The sequence below is a fragment of the Lithobates pipiens genome, unplaced genomic scaffold (assembly GCF_037356315.1).
Source record: "Lithobates pipiens isolate NorthernLeopardFrog02 unplaced genomic scaffold, aLitPip1_a1.2 Scaffold_19, whole genome shotgun sequence".
NCBI lineage: Eukaryota > Metazoa > Chordata > Amphibia > Anura > Ranidae > Lithobates > Lithobates pipiens.
The window spans coordinates 18,024,813-18,047,456 of NW_027507764.1; the positions used below are offsets into that span (position 1 = coordinate 18,024,813).

The 22,644-nt window shown below is 48.2% G+C and overlaps 1 protein-coding gene across 1 annotated transcript in view; it reads left to right on the forward strand.

Moving 5' to 3' along the window:
* The window catches only part of LOC143997916 (fucolectin-like), a 39,598-nt gene extending 17,165 nt beyond the window's left edge, over positions 1-22,433 (forward strand). The window contains exon 3 of the mRNA XM_077493738.1: positions 21,724-22,433. Within this exon, the coding sequence (XP_077349864.1) occupies positions 21,724-21,892 (169 nt within the window). The 3' untranslated portion in view covers positions 21,893-22,433. The remainder of the gene's footprint in view (positions 1-21,723) is intronic.
* Positions 22,434-22,644: the final 211 nt, after the last annotated feature.

Here is a 22,644-nt window from a genome sequence, read left to right on the forward strand (position 1 = left end):
TCAGGACTTGTCCCAAATTACATTGCGGAATCGTAGGGCCCTGCGACCTCTCCTGGAAGCACTGAGGGCTAAGGACATTCGTTACACCTGGTGCTTCCCCTTTGCACTCCTAGTGACTCACAATGGAAAACAACATGTGCTCCGCACCCCTGAGGATCTCCCAGATTTCTGCGATTCACTACCGCTTGACCGCATTGCTCTCCCCAAGTGGTACCAGGAATTTATCCCCGCACGGGGAGACAGGAGCCCGCTGCACTCCCCCCCAATCACGCCGGATAAACACTCCTCTAAACGGCAGAAGCAGGGATGGAGGGACGGCTCGGGACTTGACACACCACGCAGCAGGGCCCACGCATCCCAAAGCCTGCAGGAGAACTGACACCCAGCTACCTTAGCGAATGCTCTGTCCTGCACTCTATACTCTGCACTTCTAACTTCACCTTAATCCACATTGACATATGGGGCCCTTGGCTCTATTGACCCCTCCTGGAGACACTGTTTATGGCCTGTTCCACCCCCCCTCATAGATTTGATCTCTGGCCCTTCCGCCCCTCTCCTAGGCCCTCCCGGGTCCCCCCTGTTTGCAGGACGCCTCCTACAGCCCTTTTTTCCAGCTTCTAAAGGAACTTTGTCCCCCCATTCATCGTGGAGCTGACCATGATATAGCCTGATCCCACCATTTTTATTTTTTTACAACCAATGGCTCCCCTAGCGACATGCACTCAGTTGTTCCTTGGAGACCCTTCTGTTGGGATCTCCTGAGCCATCGCACTCTTCCATCACCACCAGGCCCTCCCTTTTCCGGCATGGAGGAAGAACACTAGGAATTATCTGCTCTTTTTGATTGCTCAACGTACTCTATTCTCCTAGCCATGGGACTGATGGGCTCTGGATCTGGGGTGGGGGGGGGATTGCTGGGACCTCACTGGGGGGGGGAGTTGATTGGGAGGGTACATGATGGACCTTGATTAGCATACTGCTTGGGATAATTTTTGTGTTCATATGGGTGTGTGGAGGGGGGGGGGGACGCTCGAGTCGGGGGCAAGTTTGCTGCCCCTGGCTTGAGCGTCCTTGTTGGCTATCTTCTGTTAAATGTTGAATGATGGAGGCGGGAGGAATTTTCTGTTTGCTATGTTGCTTGCTCATCTAGTTTTGAAGGCTTCTTGCCACAGATTCCGTTTGGCGATGTATGACTCACATTTAGATCTTATTTGCTACTCAAATAGGCAGGGTTGAGGCTGACCCATTACCCAGATAGTTAATTTTTTCCTTTTTTTTCTTTCTTGTTGGATTGTTTGCCTCTACCCTCCCAGATTGAAGAGGACTGGGCTGCAGACCCGATCTCTGCCCGCAGACCTCCCAAGTTCCCCTGAAGTGGGCTGAACGTCCTAACCGGCGTCGGCACACTACTTAGTTTTATCCGGACAGTGATTGCCCGGATAAGTGAGATTTTCCACTCCTGCTATATCTACCCTGTCTGTCTGCTTCTCTTTTCACACCTTTTCTGCATCCTACCTTTTTGTCCCCTCTCCCCTCCCCCCCCCTTCCATTTCCCCCACTCTTGCTACCTGCTGACGTCTCGGGCGGGGTAGCCATCTGGGGTCCACTTTTGTACCTAAATTGTCCCTTCCTCTCAACAGCTCCGGTGATTGTCACTCTCACGCATACTCCTAGGTACAAGCAATGGCCTATTCGGGGCTTGGAAGATCACCCACAGTGGTGTCTCACAATGTCAAGGGACTGAACATTCCTGAGAAGCGCTCTGCCCTCCTGAGGGAACTGAGAAAAGGTAGGCCCAAGATAGTTTTCTTACAGGAAACCCACTTTAAGACCAACCAGGTCCCCAAATTGACAGACTCTTTACGGAAGCCCACCATGCCACAAACGACGCCTCCAAGTCCAAGGGAGTGTCCATCCTTCTTAGTAGAGAAGCCTCTTTCGAAGTCACAGGCAAACTGTTGGATCCCGGGGGCAGATTTATTTTTATAAAGGGCGACTGTATGGGAGTGCCTACCACACTGGCTAATGTCTATTTCCCTAACTCAGGCCATCTGACTTTTTGTCAAAAAGTGGTGAGGGAGTTGGAGGGATTTGGGGTCGGCCGACTCATTCTCAGCGGCGATTTTAACATCCCTCTCAACCCCCTAGTTGATACTTCCACTGGGAAAACCTATATAACCTTTAAAATACTCAAAAAAATTAAAACACTTTTGTACTCCCTGGACCTGGTGGATACATGGCGCTTCCTTCACCCAGACGACAGAGATTACTCATTTTATTCCATTCCCCACAACCGACATTCCAGAATTGACTACTTGTTTGTGTCCAGGAGAGACCTCCACCTTGTCAAGGAGGCTTGTATAGGCATCCAGACCATTTCAGACCATGCCCCCATTTCCTCATGCCTAGACTGGACGGACACAACTAGAGGCAGAGGCGCGTGGCGACTGAACTCCTCCCTCATATCGGACCCGGCATTGCTGCCTGGGCTTCATGATAAATTGACTGAGTTCTTTAGTCATAATGTGACGCCGGGGATGGACCCCTTGATGATCTGGGAGGCCCACAAGTGCTATATGAGGGGGGAGTTCATCAAGCTGGGTGCCCGACGGAAGAGGGAACGGGATAAGGAAGTACTGAATTTAACACAGACAATCAAACGTTTAGAAACTTTACACAAACAGTCCCTGTCTATGCAGTCGGCAACTGCCCTTTTAGACGCAAGGAAAGCTCTTAAACTGATCTTAGACTCCCAGACTAGACGTATTCTCTACTTCAGACGCAAACTGTATTACGAGCAAGGGGACAAAACGGGGCGTTTCCTCGCTAGAGCACTGAGGGGGCCACGGCTGGGCACTACCGTAGCGGGCATTCGCAGTGCTGGGGGTCTTATAGATAGGACCAGTGAGGACATAGCACATCACTTCCAGAAGTATTACTCCAGCCTCTACAACCTCCCATCCCAACATAGGCCTCATGATGTGCAGGGAGACAGAATACAAGCAATTAGGGACTACATTAGGCGCTCGGGAATCCCGTCGCTTCAAGCGAAAGTTAGCGAATCCTTAAACCTTCCCCTCACCTCCCTAAAACTTCAGCTTGCAGTCAAGGACCTTAAACCGGGCAAGAGCCCAGGCCCCGACGGGCTTACGGCCATATATTATAAGACCTTTCTAGACAAACTAGGGACACACCTTAGGACAGCCTTGAATTCCCTTTCGAAGCCGCGCCAGGTCCCCTCAGAATTTTTGTCAGCCCACATCACTGTCTTGCCCAAACCGGGGAAGGACCCCCTACATTGCGCCAGCTACAGACCGATTTCCCTCCTGAACATTGACGCTAAAATACTTGCTAAAATCATCTCTAACAGGTTAAAGCCCCTATTGCATGACTTGATAGGCCCGGACCAGGCGGGCTTCATGCCGGGGAGGGAGGCGAGAGACAATGTCACGAAATTATTGAATTTGGTCCACGCCTCCGGGGAGCTCAGGATCAAGGGCCTTCTCCTGTCCACAGACGCGGAGAAGGCCTTCGATCGGGTGGCGTGGGACTTCATGTTCGAGACGTGCAGGCAGGTGGGACTGGGCTCCGAGATGATGTCTTGGATAACGTCTCTTTACCAAAACCCGTCGGCACGGTTGAAAATCAACGGTACTCTCTCGAACGCAATAGACATCCGCAACGGCACTAGACAGGGCTGCCCCCTCTCACCCCTATTGTTTATTCTCACTCTGGAGCCCTTCATCCGTTGCGTGATAGCCAACGAGAATATTGGTGGCTACCAGGTGGGTGGGAAAGAATACAAGGTCGCTGCTTTTGCAGACGACCTCATGTTTTTTATAACCAGGCCGCACATTTCCATTCCGGCTCTCATGAAAGAATTCAACACCTATGGGTTTTTGTCGAATATGAAAATTAATTATACCAAATCGGAAGCGATGAATATTTCTCTTCCTGAGTCCATCCTGCAGTCTGCACGAGCTAACAGCCCTTTTAAGTGGGAGACCCACGCCATCAAGTACCTGGGAGTGATGTTAACACCTAGCTTGTCCTCGCTTTTTGCCCAAAATTTCCCCCCGCTTCTTAAATTGATTGAACAAGACCTTACTAAATGGTTTCTCCTGGTTTGGCAGGGAGGCCATATGCAAAATGACCGTCCTGCCAAAAATCCTATATTTACTACGCACCTTGCCCATAAAGATACCGCAAAGTTTTTTTAAATCCCTTCAGACTATCCAAATGCGCTTCATTTGGGCGCATAAACCTCCCCGCGTTAGATTCTCACTTTTAACAAGGGGCAAGTCGGAAAGGGGGGATGGGCATCCCAGACTACTGTAGGTACTACCAAGCCTCCCACGTGGCACGAGTGGTTGATTGGCACTGCCATGCAGGGGTCAAGGACTGGATATTAATCGAACAAGCGCTTAGCCCGACTCCCCTGCGATTCTCCCCCTGGATTCCCTTTGCTAGGCTACCAAATAAAACAAAGGACCACCCGACAGTGGGCACCACGCTGCGCATACTACACCAACTCACGAAACAGAAGTCGAACAACACGTTCACATCCCCTTTGAGCCCCTTGACACCTTTATGGGGGGATCCTGATTTCCCTCCGGGTATGGGTAACCATTCCCTGTTTTCTGGGGAGAGGGGACAGCCGCTCTTGGCGGGTCACTGTTTCCTTAACCGACAAATAAGGGTCTTGACCAACTTGAAGGAGGAGAGCAAAATCTCCACCCTGTCCTGGTGGACATATTTCCAGGTCAGGGACTATGTATCCACGGGCACCCGTAGTAGAGACTTTTCCAGGGAACACACAGAGATAGAAGCATTGTGTTTGAAAGGAGAACGAGTGCCGCGGACGACCTCGGTAGCCTACAAATGGTTGACCAACAGGCAGGTTCCAGACACAGGCAGTTTGAGACAGAAGTGGTCGGACGACCAAGGAGTGACAATCACAGATGCTCAATGGAGCCGAGCTTGTACCTTAGCCCATAAATGTTCTTTGAGTACCAGGATGCAGGAAACAGCATATAAAATTTTAACGCACTGGTATGCAACACCGTCGAAACTGCATACATGGTACCCACAGACCTCAGAGGCGTGCTGGCGTTGTGGTGGGGATAGGGGAACTTTAATTCACATCTGGTGGCAATGCGACCGCATTAGCGTGTTCTGGGACAGAGTGATAAGGCTGATACGCAAAATTATGGAGACCAAACTTACACTTGATGCAGCTTGCTGCCTACTGCACATTTCAAACTTCTCGTTCAGGAAATATAAAAATTTGCTCACCAGACACCTTTTGAATGCAGCCAAATCTCTAATACCAATATTATGGAAGTCACCCCAAGTCCCCACCGCGAAAGACTGGCTACTAAAAGTAGCGTACATCTGCGAGATGGAGGATACTAGGGCTCAGGCTGAGGAGGAAGTGGACCGTTTCCATGCAACTTGGTCTCCATGGTTTGCCTTTAGATACTCTCGAGATTACCTAGATCTGATGCACTAATTATTCACTTTCCTACTGGACCTGCTGATACCAATGGGAACTAAACATTCACCCTGGGGATGCGGGTGGTTCCCTGTTCTGAGACGTCCTTTTCACCCGCCCTTACATAACTCCCTCCCCCGCCTTCCCTTATCTCTTTCTCTCTCTTCCCCCCCTCACGTTTCTCTTTCATTTCTTTCCTAACCTGAATGTGTAAATAGTGAATTTTAAGAGCTGGGCTGTGGGATAGGGCCGGGTTGGGTAACAAACTCGGCCTGATTTTTGTTTTCTGCATACACTGTAGCACTAAGGATCCCAGCCCACGGGAGAACTTGGTATATCCCTGCCTTTTTTTTATTCAATGCTTCAATGACGAATTCTGTACCATATGTGATTTACACATTGTTGTTTTGCTTCATTTTTTTTATGTCTTAATTTCTTCAATAAACTTTCAAATGCAAAAAAAAGATTAAAGGGAGGCCAAGATGGCAGCTTCCTTGGCTGAAAACAATAGGAGGGTTTACTTCCACTCTAAGGTGGTAATTAAACTCACTTTTAGCCTTATCTGCTTTAAATTAGCCTCAGAACCTGTGTAATTAATTTGTGTTCGGGTTTAAAGGGATGAGGTGGCAACTCTAGTTTTTAGTCTGGTCCCTCGCATCATCTCTCAGCACCGCTGTGTTATGTGCAGCCCTGCTACTCTCGGCTCTTTCTCTTGTAGCTCCCTGCTTCTCTATCCCACTCCCTTGAGGCTGGACAGGGACATATTGTCTCCCGGGTAGACCCCTAAATCAATGTCAGGCCCATGATTATGCAGGTTGGTCATACCCCCCCAAACAGCCTGCTGGCCTTCAGTAATACCTCAACCCAGGCTTAGAGGCTTTTTCCTTTCCTCAACTCTTTGAAGCCTCTGGACTCCAGAACCCAATCTAAGAATTCTAAAACCCGAAAAAGACTGGAAACACAATTTTCTCTGCTCAGAACAGATATACCGGAGCCCCCACAATTTGCATCAAAGGAAAACCCTGTGTGCCATTTACTTCTTCTAATGCCGCGTACACACGATCGAATTGTCCGGCGTACTTAGTCCGCTGGATCGCATTTCACCGGACAATCCAATCATGTGTGGGCTTCAGCTGACTTTTTCACCGTAAACTTGGGTTTCAGCGGACAATACGTTTGTGAGTATGCTAGGCCGGCGGACTAAGAATGACGCACGCTCAGAAGCAAGTACGAGAAGGAAGCTATTGGCTACTGGCTATTAAACTTCCTTTTTCTAGTCCCGTCGTACGTGCTGTACGTCATCACGCTAGCAATCGCCGGACTTTCCGTGTGTCCGTGTGTGGACCGATGGTCCACCAGCCAATGGAGGGGCTGTAGGTCCCTTCGTCAATGGAGGAGGGGTCAACGCCGTCTCGAAGGTTCCAAATTTTCTTCCAAAGGTCCCAATGGAAAAGAGATGATCTCCAACCAATATTCAATAATGACGAGAAAACTGTCGGAGAGAACCATATGTAAAACAAAATGGCTTCCCATTGTGTAGGTCAAAAACAGGATTTGCTGTTTCTTGGCATAAAACCAGCATGTGCAAAAATAATTTTTAAAAACATGATCACAGATATAAAAGTAATACAGTGAACATAGAAACCTCTCCCTATGCGTTTTATGCTGGTTTTGTGCCAATAAACAGCAAATCCTGTTTTTAACCTACAGGATGGGAAGCCGTTGTTCTTTTTGTTTTACATATGATTCCATCCGAGAGTTTTCTCGCCATTATTGAATATTGGTTGGAGATCATCTTTTTTCCATTGGGACCTTTGGAAGAAAATTTTAAACCTTCGAGACGGTGCTGATCCCTCCTCCATTGAAGAAGGGACCTACAGCCCCTCCATTGACTGGTGGACCATCGGTGATCTGTCGCACGGTTCCTGTGGAGTCGAGGATTCATTTGTCCAAGCTCGTTTGACCTGGTGTTACCCACATATAGGTCCTCTGTCTCTGGTAAGAGTACCCATTTTATTCACGCTTCGTTTGATGTCATCTCCCCAGATGCCCTTGGGATCACCTTTTTTTGCTTATGCAACTTATGAGCCATCATATTGGTGACATATATATGGACTCTGGGGACTGTTTTTATTAGTCTTTGTATTCTTTGTGATGACATATATATGGACTCTGTGGACTATTAGCCTTTGCATTTTTTGTGTATTAGGATCGTACCATTTGGGTTGGTGCCAGTCACTTCACTATATATTTTTTTCATTGTCATTATCAATACTCTCTTTTCAGCGCTACATTTTTGTTTTTCTTTTTTCTAACAAAAGGGCCACACTAAAACACCAACACATGAAATGCAGTTGCTGATCCCGCCAAAACCAAGCACAAACCAAGATTTCTTCACTAGAAACATAATCTTCTCTCCACAAAATTACACACTTGAGACACCACATGAACACTTACAAACATTTTAGGCTATATACTACTAGGGACCTTGGTTAGCCAAACAACACAGGCTCTCCAATCAAAAACACAACGCCCCATAACACGGCTCAAACATACACTCTTGTTCCCAAATAAATGCATACTTGCATGCATGATGTTTTCATCTCAAAAAGAGCTCCCCCCATGTTATTCTCCACAGAAAGTAGCCAACTTTCCCCATTGTTAGTGATGGGAAAGCCATGCCTGGCTGCCCCTCCCCCGTTAAACCAAATCAAACTGCTCAGTCACACACACATTCTAGGTTTCATTAAATGGGTCCCATAGCAGAGGCAAATAATCCCAATCAATACTGACAAATCATACACAACTTACGGTTACTTACACATAGCAAACATACAATAAAAATCCCAGCATTATACCAAAAGATGAAAAATGTGTTCCTTTGCAAAGCAGAACCTACCTAAAGCATCGGACAGAGAAAACATACCCCTATGTCTCAGGACAACAAAGTTTGATGTCCTGGACTGGGATCCATTCTCCCCCTTTCTTGCCGGTGTGAAGAAGGTTCTGTTTGCTCCATAAGGTCCTGGCTATACGCTGTACATAATCTCACCTGCACTAACACACACCCTATCAGTCTAATGGTATAATGCATGTTACTTAACTCATGTCTCCCGCATTTCCCCAGTAAACAGACATGACCATGCTTACGTCCTCATCTCAGCATGACCCCCTGCCGAGCAGTGCACTGGCTCTTTTATTCAAAGACAGCAAAAGAAATCACAAACGGGAAGCCCTGGCTCCAACAGCCAAACGCTTCCTCCATGGGAAATGACAAGACAGGATATGACAACACAGGATATGAGTTTATACAACAACCAATGACTACCATTCTTGCTGATGGGAGCTTATCTGCAGGTGTACGTCATGGCACCCAAAATATGTTGATCAGGAATACAGGGGTGACACGAGTGCATATCCGCTAAACCGATAATGTCTTTGCAGATTGAACACATTCCCCCAGATGATCGTCCTGTGCATCGCACAGGGGCCCTTTCACCGGCAGACATATCCTCACTCTGCAAACACCTCTCTCCAACCTCAGGAAGTTTTCCACTACCTAACGGATCTCAACCAGCGTCAGTCTGCCCCAGTCAGCTCTTTAGAGCGGGTTGCTGGAGAACTAACACTGGGAGACACTATGACAATGCATATTAAATACATCTTCATAAAATTTCCACAACAAGGGACACCTTTCCCCTATTGACACCATCAATGGGGCACTATTCATTTCACTGATATGATTAATGGGGCACTATTCCTCCCAATAAAACCAATGATGGGGCACTGATACCAGGGCATTTTCTACTTCCAATGGCCACAGTCCAGCCCTCCTAAAGCCTGAAGGACAGCAAACAGGCCCATTGCTTAGAAAGTTTGGAGACCCCTGGAATAGACTTTAAATCCAACAAGCTATACCATACAGAACCAAGACATCAACAGAGGAAAGACTCTGGGACGCAAGGGGATTTAGGGAAAAAATGTCCAGGGAAATCAAGTGGGTAAATAGGTTTGGTTTAATTGGTGAGACTAAGTCAGTCCCCTGAAATCACTCTGGTCATCTCTATTGCCTAGTTATTGTATGATTTTGTGCTTTTTAAAGGCAAAATTCACTTTTTCTAGAAAATAACCTATGCAGTCAATGGGGTTTAGTAGATATTAAAAAGGTGGGCAGCTTTGTAAAATAATCATTATCATTATAGTTGTATCTGTAGGACATTTAGATCCCTCCAAAAACCTGACCCCCCCCCCATGTACTATCTTGTCGCAAGGATGTGAAAACTATTCGAATTTCACTCCCCACTTCCAACATTACAAGAGTGAAAAACAATGATTTTCACATCCTTGCAAAAATGCAAGAGGGAAAGGTCCAGGAAATATCTATTCTACCGAGGGGGATATCTGACCACACATCTGTCCCGCTACACTTGAATGTTTGCCAGGATCCCACCGTCTGCCTGTGGCGTCTATTCCACTTCTGGATCTCGGGTGAAAGGGTTGCCCCTGAGGCCGAGGCAGATATCACTAGTTACTGGAATTATAATCCCCCTGCAACCAACCCACCCTCTAGCTGGGACGAATTCAAAGTTCATGTACAAGGGTACAACCAACAGAAGATAGGACAGGGCAAGACTTAGACATGGCAGAACAGAGGGCTGCTACACTTGAACAAAACTATGTGCATACTAGACATGAAGTGACACGTGGATACCTGCAGTGTGCTCTGCACGAGGTAATACTACTGCGGACCATATCAGCCAAAAAGCTGCTACTCCACCAGTCACAAAGGGTCTTCGAACAGGGTGAGTGGACTGGCCATCTCTTGGCATGGCTGTCCAGAGAGCAATCAGCCCAACGGGAATGGCCAACATCAAGAATTCAGATGGACAGCTGGTGTCAGACCCTGGAGGCATAAATGCTTGTTTTGCCTCTTTCTATAGAGACCTCTATTCCTCCAGGGTTAGATTCTCTGCAGCGGATTCCAGGCTTTTTTTTGGAGGGTGTCCAACTTCCGGTTCTGATGGAAGAGACCCGCCGGAGACTGGATTCACCCTCAAGGAGTTGCAGCAGGCCATTGGCTCTATGCAGGCAGGGAAATCACTGGGAGAAGATGGTCTCCCAGCGGAGTTCTATAAAGCCCATGTGGAAATACTGGCTTGTAGGTTGCTGGAGGTGCTCTCGGCCTCCTTTGAGACTTCTTCTCTCCCCCCTCGATTTCAGCAGCTGTAATAGTGGTAATACAAAAACATGGTAAGGACTCCGAATTATGCTCCACCTATAGATCCATTTCACTGCTCAATGTGGAAGCAAAGATCCTTGCGAAGGTACTGGCTAATCCCTTGTGTAAGGTTATTCTATCTTTGGTCCACAGAGATCAGACTGGGTTTATGCCAGGAAAAGGTACTGATACCATGGCTGGGGGGGGGGGGGGGGGGGGGGTACAGAGGCGGTTGCTTCGCTGGATGTGGAAAAGGCCTTTGACTCGGTGGAGTGGGAATACTTGTGGCTTGTCCTTCAAAAGTTTGGTTTTGGGCCCAACTATATCTCCTGGCTGCAGATGCTCTATTCGGCCCCTTCAGCCAGGGTTCGGACAAATGGTGTACTTTTACCCTCCTTCCCACTCCACCGAGGAACCAGGCAGGGCTGTCCTCTTTCTCCAGCCCTTTTTGCGTTGGCAATCGAGCTGCTAGCGGAGCTCTTGCGGACTTCTGGAAAAGTTCAGGGCATTTCTTTTCCCCCCTCTGGTTGAGAAAGTATCAATGTATGCAGACTACATGCTGCTATATTTACAGCCACTCTCTCCAAGCGGCTTTCAATTAATAGACCCACAACCCCCCTTGCAACAGGTATCCCACTTCAACTATTTGGGTATTTACATCCAGAGGGACCCAAGGAAGTACCTTGACGTTAATCTATATCCTGTCTTTCAACAGTTTACTCGTAAATGTGGGGTATGGAAGAACCTTCCGCTCACTCCAGTGGGAAGAGTTAATCTTATTAAGATGACTTTTCTCCCCGGCCCCTATACCTCAGGCCTTCTTCGCTAAACAGTCAGTTGCTAAATTAAAATTGCAAATGTCCCTAACTGAAGGTGGGTTGTCTCTTCCAAATTTTAAGAAATATTACTGGGCTGCGCAACTGGTTAAAGTGAGATGCTGGCTTACTCAAGTTACTTCAAATCCGGCAGTAAACTTGGGATCCTACTCTGAGCTCAACAATCTTGTGTACCGAGGACCTAAGTATGGCCCTCAGGTGACTACTCCCAAGAAGACAACATTGCTGACCTTGAAGCAGGTTACTAAATGTCTTAGTTAGGTGGGTACCATCTCTGCTCACACTCCGCTCTGGGGGAACCCCTCTTTGCCGCATCTTAAATCTGTACCAGACCCCCAAGTCTGGGCTAGATTCCAGATCACCAAACTTAACCACATAATGCTCGGAGGACGAATCCTCTCCCTGGCGGAGCTGAGGCGGCAATTTCATTTGCCACCGTGGATGTACTTCAGGTACATGCAACTTAGGCATGCTATAAGGGCGCAGTTTCTGGATGGGGTTGATCTTGCTGTGCACTCGGTCGAGTCCCTCCTAATAGAAGCTGAGATTGGCCTTACATTATACTCCATATACTTGAGACTCACTTGCAGGGTTCTCTCCGGTACAGTTAAGCTGTTTGAACTATGGCAAAAGGATATTCCTGTTTTGACTGGACTGAGGGCTTACGGCAATGCATTCCACTTATGATATCGGCCAGGGACCACTTTGTCCAGCTCAAATTTCTACACAGAGTGTACTACACTCCCTCCAAACTATCCAGAATCTACCCAGGGGTGGCGGATATTTGCCCCAAATGCAGGCAGCTGGTGGGCACCTTTATCCACATCGTGTGGGAATGTCCTCTCATTCAAGCATTCTGGCAGTCAGTGATTGCTGACATGAATAGGGTTGCTGGTCTGTCGTTAGACAATGATCCTTTGATATTTTTATTGGGCATTACTGTCACTTTGAATACTACCAAACATACTGGACTATTTGTTTTTCATGCGGCCTAGTATGCTAGAAAAACTATACTTTCCAAATGGAAGCTCCCAGAGCCCCCTCAACTCTCGGCATGGAGAGCACTTATAAATTCGGTTCTGCCCTTATGCAGACTTACATATATAGCGATACCCTCACTTAAGAGGGCCACAAGTTTGGTTTGGGTCCTGAGCACAGCTCCGCCAACCCCCCGGCAATCTGCACTACCCACTTTGGCACAGTTAGTATCTAGCAATACACATTAAATGGCTTATACTCTAAATATGTGTGTGTGCGTGGGTGGATAACTCAAGCTCATAGACAATCCTTGAAAGTATATAACTGACTTTACTTATTGTTTTTATAAAAGGAATAACATGAATCAAACATTTGGATTGCAACACATAATCAGGTCCCTGCAGTAACCAGTAATAAAGATAAACAGAGTAATCAGCATAATAAAGTATTGCTATGCAACTCTAACGCTGCCCTTTTTCAGCTACTTCCCTGCATGGGTAAACTAACACCCAACACTATCTACCTATGCAGTCAGGCCTGACTGATCTAGATGGAAGTCCAGTGAAACAATATTCGCTAGCAATCTTTCGGTGGTGCACTTGAAGAACAACTTTGTAATCCAAACGAATAATAAAGATAAAGCATCTGTCTTTAAACAGCTCTCACCACCCGGACAAGTCCAAGTCCGGTTTCTCTGCCTTTTCGTCTAGGAACAGGAATCCACCGACCTCCGAGTCTTCAATCCTTCTGGTGTACTGCAGCAAAGATGAGAAAATGTCTCTCAGGTGCAGCTAAGCTGGCAGAGGGCTCTTTGGAAAAGAGCACAAGGCCCAGGCTTTAGGCCTTGTGCCTTCAGCAGTTCAGCACAGGCCTCCTCTTGCTAGGAGAGAGGGGGGTGTCCAAAGAGAGTGAACTAGGCCTCTCCCCCTCCTTATATGCCCTCCCCCATAAGTCTCTGGGGCATAACTCAAAACATCCTGGGAACCAGCGGGGTTCTGGGAACAGTAGTTTTATAGTCCTTAAAGAGACCCCGCTACACATATATGGGACGGAACTGCCCCCAAAAATGTGAAAAAATGTGGGCACCCTGGGTGCAGGCTAGACATATTATGGTCTAGTTGGATTTGGCCGGATTGAGTGGTGCCAAGGACTGAGTGACAGCTAGCATGGAAAGACATGCTCCCGAATAGGGTACACCTCTGCTCTGGTGGGGGGAAGATGGGTAAATCTCTATGTGGCATTCCTCTTTGTTTCTCTCCCCCTCCCCCCTCCTCCTATTTCCTTTCCCCTTCCTTCTCCTCTCCCTTCCTCCTTTCTCCTCTTTTCCTTCCCCCTCCTGACTTCCTCCCCCCCCCCCTCTCTTCCTCTCCTTCTTTTTTAACTCAAAACATCCTGGGAACCAGCGGGGTTCTGGGAACAGTAGTTTTATAGTCCTTAAAGAGACCCCGCTACACACTCCCCCCACTTAAACTCTTTGGTCCCCAAAGATAAACTTTTAACACATATCCTGTACCAATTTTGAAAGTGCTGGGTATGATGTTGGTACAGGGAATTTCCACCAGAACTCAGAGGTGGGATTCCCTGTCCCACAGGTCACACTGACATGAGTGGCCTGCCTAACTGTGCCAGAGAGTGAGCTGGGGTTGCCCTCCACCAAATGGTCAGTGGAAGGATTGGAGCGTTCAGCACTTCTTCTAGCAGTCACAACAGAGTCCTCAGAGCTCTCCCCCATTTGAGAGTAGGTTAGCTTCTTGGGGGGTCTCACAACTCGGCGAGCTCTCTGTTCTCTTGGGACTTCAGGCTCTGGTGCCACAGGCTCTACTTCAGGAACATATTCTGACAGCATCACTGGTTCTGGAACATCGGTTCCTTCCTCTTCTGAGTAAATGCTAGGGATATCTTCCCAGCCTTCAGGCACACCACTAGATGGAATGAACTCTGTAGCTTCTGGGTTCAGTGTCCCATCCTGTGTATCCTCAGTAGGTGGGAGATCTATGGCAGAATTTCCTGGAGTTAATGAAGGCCACAGCCACTCAAGCTCTCCTCTTCCACCTTCACCTCGTTGGGAATCTTGTCCATCTCTAACCCGGGAGGTCTGAGACCGAGTGCTAGGTCCCGGGGTATCCAGAATGGAAACAGATTCAGGTGGATTTCTCACTGGAGGTATTCTAACTGCTTCAGTAAGCGGGAGCAAATGATTCCTGTGCCAAGTCTTCAAGGGCCCCACTTTCCCCTCTGGTTTTAGCTTATACACAGGCAATCCAGGTAGCTTTCTGCAAATGACATAGGGCTCCGATCTCCATCTATCAGCAAGCTTGTGCTTCCCAGGGATCCCCAGATTGCGTAGCAGTACACGGTCCCCAGGCTGCAGGTCTTGCACTCGAACCTTCAGATCGAAGTTCCTCTTGTTGCGGGCTCCCCTTTGGTCCGAAGCCGCCTGAGCTCGTTCATGGGCCACTTTCAAATTGTGTCTAAGTCGGTCCACATATCCCTTGTGGGAGGTAGCAGAGGCATGATCTAGGGAAATGCCAAAGGCCAGATCCACCGGCAATCTTGCTTCTCTCCCAAACATGAGCCGGTAGGGGGAGTAACCTGTCACATCACTTGTGGTGCAGTTGTAAGCGTGCACCAAAGCTGATATGTGTTGGCTCCAGTGTTGCTTATGCTCTGTCTCTAGAGTTCCAAGCATGTTTAGTAAGGTCCGATTAAACCTCTCAGGTTGGGCATCTCCTTGTGGATGATAAGGTGTAATCCTGGTCTTCTCTACTCCCAATGAGTCCAGTAGGTTCCGGATCAGACGACTCTCAAAGTCCCTTCCTTGGTCTGAGTGGATTCTCTGTGGTAATCCATAGTGGACAAAGTATTTTTCCATGAGCACCTTGGCCACAGTGGAGGCCTTTTGGTCTTTGGTGGGGAAAGCCTGGGCATAACGGGTGAAATGATCGGTTACCACCAGAACATTTCCCAATCCACTCAAATCGGGTTAGAGGCAGAGAAAGTCAATGCACACCAGATCCATTGGACCCTGACTCTGTAGGTGGCCCATTGGGGCAGCTTGATGGGGTAGAGTCTTCCTCTGGATGCATCGTGCACAATAGAACAGGCTTCTGACAAGCTGGAAAGTTCTCTCCGCCCCTAGATGGCCATGCTGGTCATGTAAGGCAATTAGTACCGTCTCTCGGTGCTTCTCTGGGAGAAACAACTGCCACTTATCTTCTGAGTTATCAGAGGGGCCCCTTCAGTAGACCACTCCCTGATGTACCTGTAACTTATCCAACTCTTTCCTCAGCAGACGAGCCTCCTTGGAAGGGTGATGTCGAAGTCCCTCTGGATTCTCGTTCTCCAAAGCTTCAAGGACCAATCTCCCCATGGGGTTTTCCAGTTGGTCATAGCTCAGCTCCTTTCTGGACAGCTTTGGCAGGAGTTCCTCTGCTAGTTGAGTTACCCCACAGTAGGGTCGAGGGACTCCCACTGCGGTGACTCCTATCTCCTCTGCTCTGGGGCCCCCTCTTGCTTGAAACTCAGCACCCTGACAGAGTGCTCGCACTCCTTCCGGTGCTACCTGGGTCCAGTCTTCCCAGTCATTGACCATGACATGAGATCTTCGGGACAGGGCATCTGCATCCCTATTTCCAGCCCCTGGTCTGTACTTTAGACTGAAGTTGAATCCGGATAATGCAGCCAACCATCTGTGTGCGGTTGCACCTAACTTTGCAGTAGTGAAGAGGTAGGTCAGAGGATTGTTATCTGTCTTTACGGTAAACTCCGCCCCATAGAGATGGTCCTTCAGTTTGTCTACTACTGCCCATTTGAGGGCCAAGAACTCCAATTTATGAGTGGGGTAGTTCTTCTCCGAGGGAGTCAGGCTCCGGCTCACATAGGCCACTGGTCGCAGCTGCTCTTCATACTCTTGATAGAGCACTCCGCCTAGGCCCTCATGACTGGCATCGACATGTAGCTCATATGGTCTGGTGGGGTCGGCATAGGCCAGGACTGGGGCCGTGGTAAGGCTCCTCTTCAAGGTTCGGAAAGCCTCTTCACACCTTGGGCTCCACTGATCTTGAACCGACTCACCGGCCCTCCTGGGTCCCAAGCCATCCTCTTCTCCTTCAGTCTTGAGCAATTCGTTTAGTGGCTTGGCAATCCGGGCAAACCCATCCACAAATCTTCTATAATAGGAGCAGAACCCCAGGAAAGATCTGAGCTCTGTGACTGTTGTCGGTCTTGGCCAAGAGGTAACTGCCTCCAACTTCTCAGGGTCTGTAGCCACTCCCTTTTCAGACACTATGTGTCCCAGATAGTTCACAGAGGATTGGTAAAACCGGCACTTCTCGGGAGAAAGCTTGAGTCCCTCTTCGCTGAGTCTTCTCAACACCTTCTCCAACCTGGCCTCATGTTCTTCCAAAGTCTTCCCGAAGACAATGACATCGTCCAAGCACACAAGGACTTCTATGAGGTTCATGTCTCCAACGGTCTTCTCCATGAGGCGTTGAAAGGTAGCAGGGGCTCCAGACAGGCCCTGAGGCATTCTGTTGAATTCAAAGAATCCCACTGGGGTTATGAAAGCTGTCTTCTCTCGGTCTTCCTGGTGCATGGGGATTTGGTAGTACCCACTCTTGAGGTCCATTACACTGAACCACTTGGCACCAGACAAACTCTGTAGGGCATCCTCTATTCTTGGTGTGGTATACTGGTCAGGGATGGTCCTCCTGTTGAGAGTCCTGTAGTCGATACAAAGCCTCAACGACCCATTCTTCTTTCTGACCACCACTATGGGGGAGGCATAGGGACTTCTAGACTCCCGAATTACACCAGTCTTCTTCAACTCCGCAAGCTGCTCCCTCAGATCCTCCAGATCAGCTAGAGGGACCCGCCTAACCCTTTCTCTGAAGGGTTTGTCTTCTTGGAGGCGGATTCGGTGGGTGGCACTCCTGGCACATCCCACATCAAACTCATCCTTTGAGAAAATCCTCTCCCATCTAGTCAGCTGGGCCTTGGCTCTCTCCTTCCAGGCTCCAGGTAGGTCCGGGTTCTCCATGGAAAGTTTTTCCCAAACATCTCCTCCTTCACCCGTTCCTTTTACTTCCGACCAGCTGACTGGGGCCGCAGGACTCACCTGCCCCAACAGCATTCTGGCAGGGATCTCTATGGGTCTCTCCGTAGGGTTTCTCACACTCACTGGGACTCTTCCTCGAGCCTTCTTCAGGGCCTTGATTGAAATCACTTCCGGTATCACTTCCAGGCCTGAGTGATCCTCCCTTGGATCGGATTCCAGCATGACAAAGGGGCCAGGCTGCTCCCAGGTAAGCTTCACCGTGGCACTGAGGCAGGCTACCTTTCCCGGCTGCAGCACCACTCCCTCTCTCCCAAGTCTCCACACCTTCCCTATCCCCTCTCCTGGGGTCTTCTGCTCTAGGACCAACCGTTGGTAGGCTGTCTTCAGCATGGGATGTTGATGGTTACTCGTCTCCACTAGAGGGGTCAGAAGTCTTCGCACCAGATCCGTATTGGTCCCTATGATGAGGGACATCTTGCTGGCCCCGGGCGGTCTAGGACACACAACTGCCAGGGTGTCAAACACCTCTGTTTTCCCCGCCACAGATGGATCGAAGGTCAGCTTTATGGGCAGGTAACCATCGTAGGGGAAACTCTGAGTTCCCAGGCCCCATATCTCCAGCTCTTCTATCTTCTGTATAGGCAAATGGCTCAAGTGCCTATCATAGAAGTCTCTGTACAACAAAGTCACTTGAGCTCCAGTGTCCAGGAGGGCCTTCGTGTAGACTCCTTCCACCTGGATGGAGACAGTGGGGGACGGACCGACCAATTCTTCTGGGTAGGCCCGGGTTGAGGCCACCCTCTTCTGGGGACCCGTCTTCATCCAGTTGGTTTTAGACTTTATTCTTTTTCGAACCTGGTATGCATTGACCCTCCCCACAGTAATGGGAGTACAAACCCGCTGAGGGATGTTATTGTCTTTTATTTGTAGACATTCCTTCTGAGGGGTCTGGTTTTCTCTCTCTCTCTTCCTTCTATTCAGTTTGGAGTTCACTGAAAGGCATGGGCACCCGGTTGACTCCCTCACCGGGGCCCTCTGAAGTTTCCCGCCGGCTGGCAGTTATCTATCTTCTTCTTCTTGGGACTGGAACATCTACTGATGAAGTGGCCACTGCCCCCGCAGTTGTAGCATAGCATCTCTTCTCGGTCTCGAGTGGGGCTTGGTGTTGGTGTATCTGGAAACAACTCCTTCCTAGGACTTGATTTCTCGGCTCCCCCTTGACCTTTCGCCATCATAGCAGTCAACATCTCTATCACCTGGGACATCTGTAACTTCAAAGTGTCCACCTCCTCATCTCTAGCGGGAGTCATGGCCGGTGTAACTATTGCTACCGGTTGTTTGACGGACTCGGTGAGATGTTCTTCCCTTTTCTCTTCCAGTAGGGCCTCTTCCTCTCTGATCATTCGGATGAGGTCAGTGTACTCCAGATTCTTCCCATCCAGTCGGGCACGCAGTGTCCATGCAATAGGATCCATGGGTTGAGTTCCCCTCAGTACCTGTTGAGCACGGGCCTCATCTACTTTTCCTGGGCTGATCCCCTTCTTTAGGATCATCCTATGCAGGATTTTATCTAAACGTCCCATGTAGTCTGATAGTTTTTCACCTTTCTTCTGGTAGCAATGCTCTAACTGATAAGCAAGCTCAGAGATTTTCTCTGTCCCACCAAACACAATCTGTAGTACATCTAGGTACTCCTGCGCATTACAGTCTGTCCTGTTCATCTTCAGGTTGCGTACGGCCTCTAGAGCAGGCCCATTTAGACTTTCCACAATCCTCTGCTTCTTTCTGCGCTCTGGAACTTCCCATTCCTCTAGTGCCTGAGTTGCGCTATCTAGCCACTCTTCAAATCCCTCTTCTTCCGAAGGTACAGGTTTCCTCCCTGAAAACATCCGGAGTTTTATGTATCCCGACATCGGGTAATCTGTGGGATCCTTCTTGCACTGGGCCACAATCTCCCCCAGGACAGCACACAGTTCTGCGCTAAGGGTGGCCGGTGCTGATCTGAGACTCTCGGGTGAGGTACGGGCCGCAGCCTGCGGTGATCCCGTTGGCGATGGCTCCTCCTTTGTTGCGTGCACCAACCTATAGGATCTGTTGTCTTGTGTCCGTACACAGTTGCACTTGCAAGCCTCCGGCATCCCATCCCAGTATTCCACTAGCGATTACTGATATGAGATGTCTGGGTCTTTTATCTCCATCACCCATGGTTCATGGTCTGGGGACACTGACTTCATTAACTCCTCTACGGTCTCAGTCGACCATTTCTCCCCTGGGAGGCTAATGACCACTGACTGCCTTGGGTCGGCCTTAGCCGCTTCACACCACGCTCTGACTCCCTGTGGGTCCATGCCGGTACCTCTGGCGTGTTCACCGCTGTCTCAGAAATCCCGGATTTACGAGCCCCCACGTATAGCGATACCCTCACTTAAGAGGGCCGCAAGTTTGGTTTGGGTCCTGAGCACAGCTCCGCCAACCCCCCGGCAATCTGCACTACCCACTTTGGCACAGTTAGTATCTAGCAATACACATTAAATGGCTTATACTCTAAATATGTGTGTGTGCGTGGGTGGATAACTCAAGCTCATAGACAATCCTTGAAAGTATATAACTGACTTTACTTATTGTTTTTATAAAAGGAATAACATGAATCAAACATTTGGATTGCAACACATAATCAGGTCCCTGCAGTAACCAGTAATAAAGATAAACAGAGTAATCAGCATAATAAAGTATTGCTATGCAACTCTAACGCTGCCCTTTTTCAGCTACTTCCCTGCATGGGTAAACTAACACCCAACACTATCTACCTATGCAGTCAGGCCTGACTGATCTAGATGGAAGTCCAGTGAAACAATATTCGCTAGCAATCTTTCGGTGGTGCACTTGAAGAACAACTTTGTAATCCAAACGAATAATAAAGATAAAGCATCTGTCTTTAAACAGCTCTCACCACCCGGACAAGTCCAAGTCCGGTTTCTCTGCCTTTTCGTCTAGGAACAGGAATCCACTGACCTCCGAGTCTTCAATCCTTCTGGTGTACTGCAGCAAAGATGAGAAAATGTCTCTCAGGTGCAGCTAAGCTGGCAGAGGGCTCTTTGGAAAAGAGCACAAGGCCCAGGCTTTAGGCCTTGTGCCTTCAGCAGTTCAGCACAGGCCTCCTCTTGCTAGGAGAGAGGGGGGTGTCCAAAGAGAGTGAACTAGGCCTCTCCCCCTCCTTATATGCCCTCCCCCATAAGTCTCTGGGGCATAACTCAAAACATCCTGGGAACCAGCGGGGTTCTGGGAACAGTAGTTTTATAGTCCTTAAAGAGACCCCGCTACACATATATGGGACGGAACTGCCCCCAAAAATGTGAAAAAATGTGGGCACCCTGGGTGCAGGCTAGACATATTATGGTCTAGTTGGATTTGGCCGGATTGAGTGGTGCCAAGGACTGAGTGACAGCTAGCATGGAAAGACATGCTCCCGAATAGGGTACACCTCTGCTCTGGTGGGGGGAAGATGGGTAAATCTCTATGTGGCATTCCTCTTTGTTTCTCTCCCCCTCCCCCCTCCTCCTATTTCCTTTCCCCTTCCTTCTCCTCTCCCTTCCTCCTTTCTCCTCTTTTCCTTCCCCTTCCTGACTTCCTCCCCCCCCCCACCTCTCTCCCTCTCCTTCTTTTTTTCCCTTGCATGTAGCATAACAGTGGGAGTTCACAATGTATAGGTACTGTCCCATCCTTAGCTGAAAAGATGTTCCCACTGCCAGATGCAATAGGAGGCTGAAATGCTGGTAATGGTAGTCACTATGCAGCAGGAGATGAATTGCTAATCAACATGGACGGCTCTAGGGAGACTTAATTGTCATTATTATTTCTGTTGAGAGACTGATTCTTGTAATGTGAATATACTGTTCTCATGTATAATGTTTTACAACTTCAATAAACATTCCTTCTGTTAAAAAAAAAAAAAAAAAAAACAATGCAAGGAGGTAGAGGTTGCTATCTGAGAATTTTTCAGGTGGGCTTCTGGAGAAACCTAAATGGCCAACAGGCATGACAATAGAATTAATGAACACTTTGGGTGCCTTTAGTAAACCTCCTCCAAGTAAACAAGTGTAATTTCTGTATCATTCCATTGATCCTTGTTTGTTCTCCACAGGTGCGGTAAGGTCACCCAAGTTTCTGATGCCACAACAATTTTCTGCTGTAATGGAATGGAGGGTCAATACGTCAGCGTGGTGATCCCGGGGCGCAATGAATTCCTGCACTTGTGCGAGGTGGAGGTCTACAGTGACCCCGTAGCTGAGGAGAAGCATGTCTGCTGGTAAACCTCAGAGGACCACGACAGAAGGAATCCTAAAGTTCATCATCAAATTTCATGTCCATCTTGATGATACGACTGTTCTCCTATCCAGCTAGAGGACATTTTCTGCTCTATACCTTGTAATCCTGTTTTAAGAAACTCTTTACAGACATCTTTCAAGAATTTGATTTTCATTATACATAAAAAATAATGTGTATTACACGTAGGGGACAGTTTTCACCCAGGATTCACAAGTTTTTCCAGTTGAATCCAATTATGTGAATCTTGGATAAAATTTGTGTAATTCTTGTGGGAAATCTTTTATGAATAGACCACTTAAAAATTAGCTAAAAACATCTAGTTTTGGATGAAGTATAGAAGGGTTGGAACCACTGCTGTCTGTATCCTCATTGGGGAAATTTTCTTTATATATTTGTCCTGGTGACGATAATCAGAAAGAGATGAGAAACCTCAAATGTAAGATGTTCAAACTTGTTCTGATGATGATAGTGTTTCCTTACTTAGGTGCTTACTAAAGACAATAAAGTTTCTTTCACATTATCTTATTTTTTTCTGCGTTGTCCATCCTTGTTTTTTTTTTTTTGTATGTATTTTTTTCTCTTCAGGCCAATTGTAACTGATCTTGTTAAAAGAAATATTAGATGGAATTATTGTTAAGGGGTCTGTCATTAAAGTGGAAGGAAATCCTAACTTTTCTTAAAAAATGTCTGCATACCCCCAGCCCCCCCCCCCCCCCCCAATCCTACCTTTCCTGCA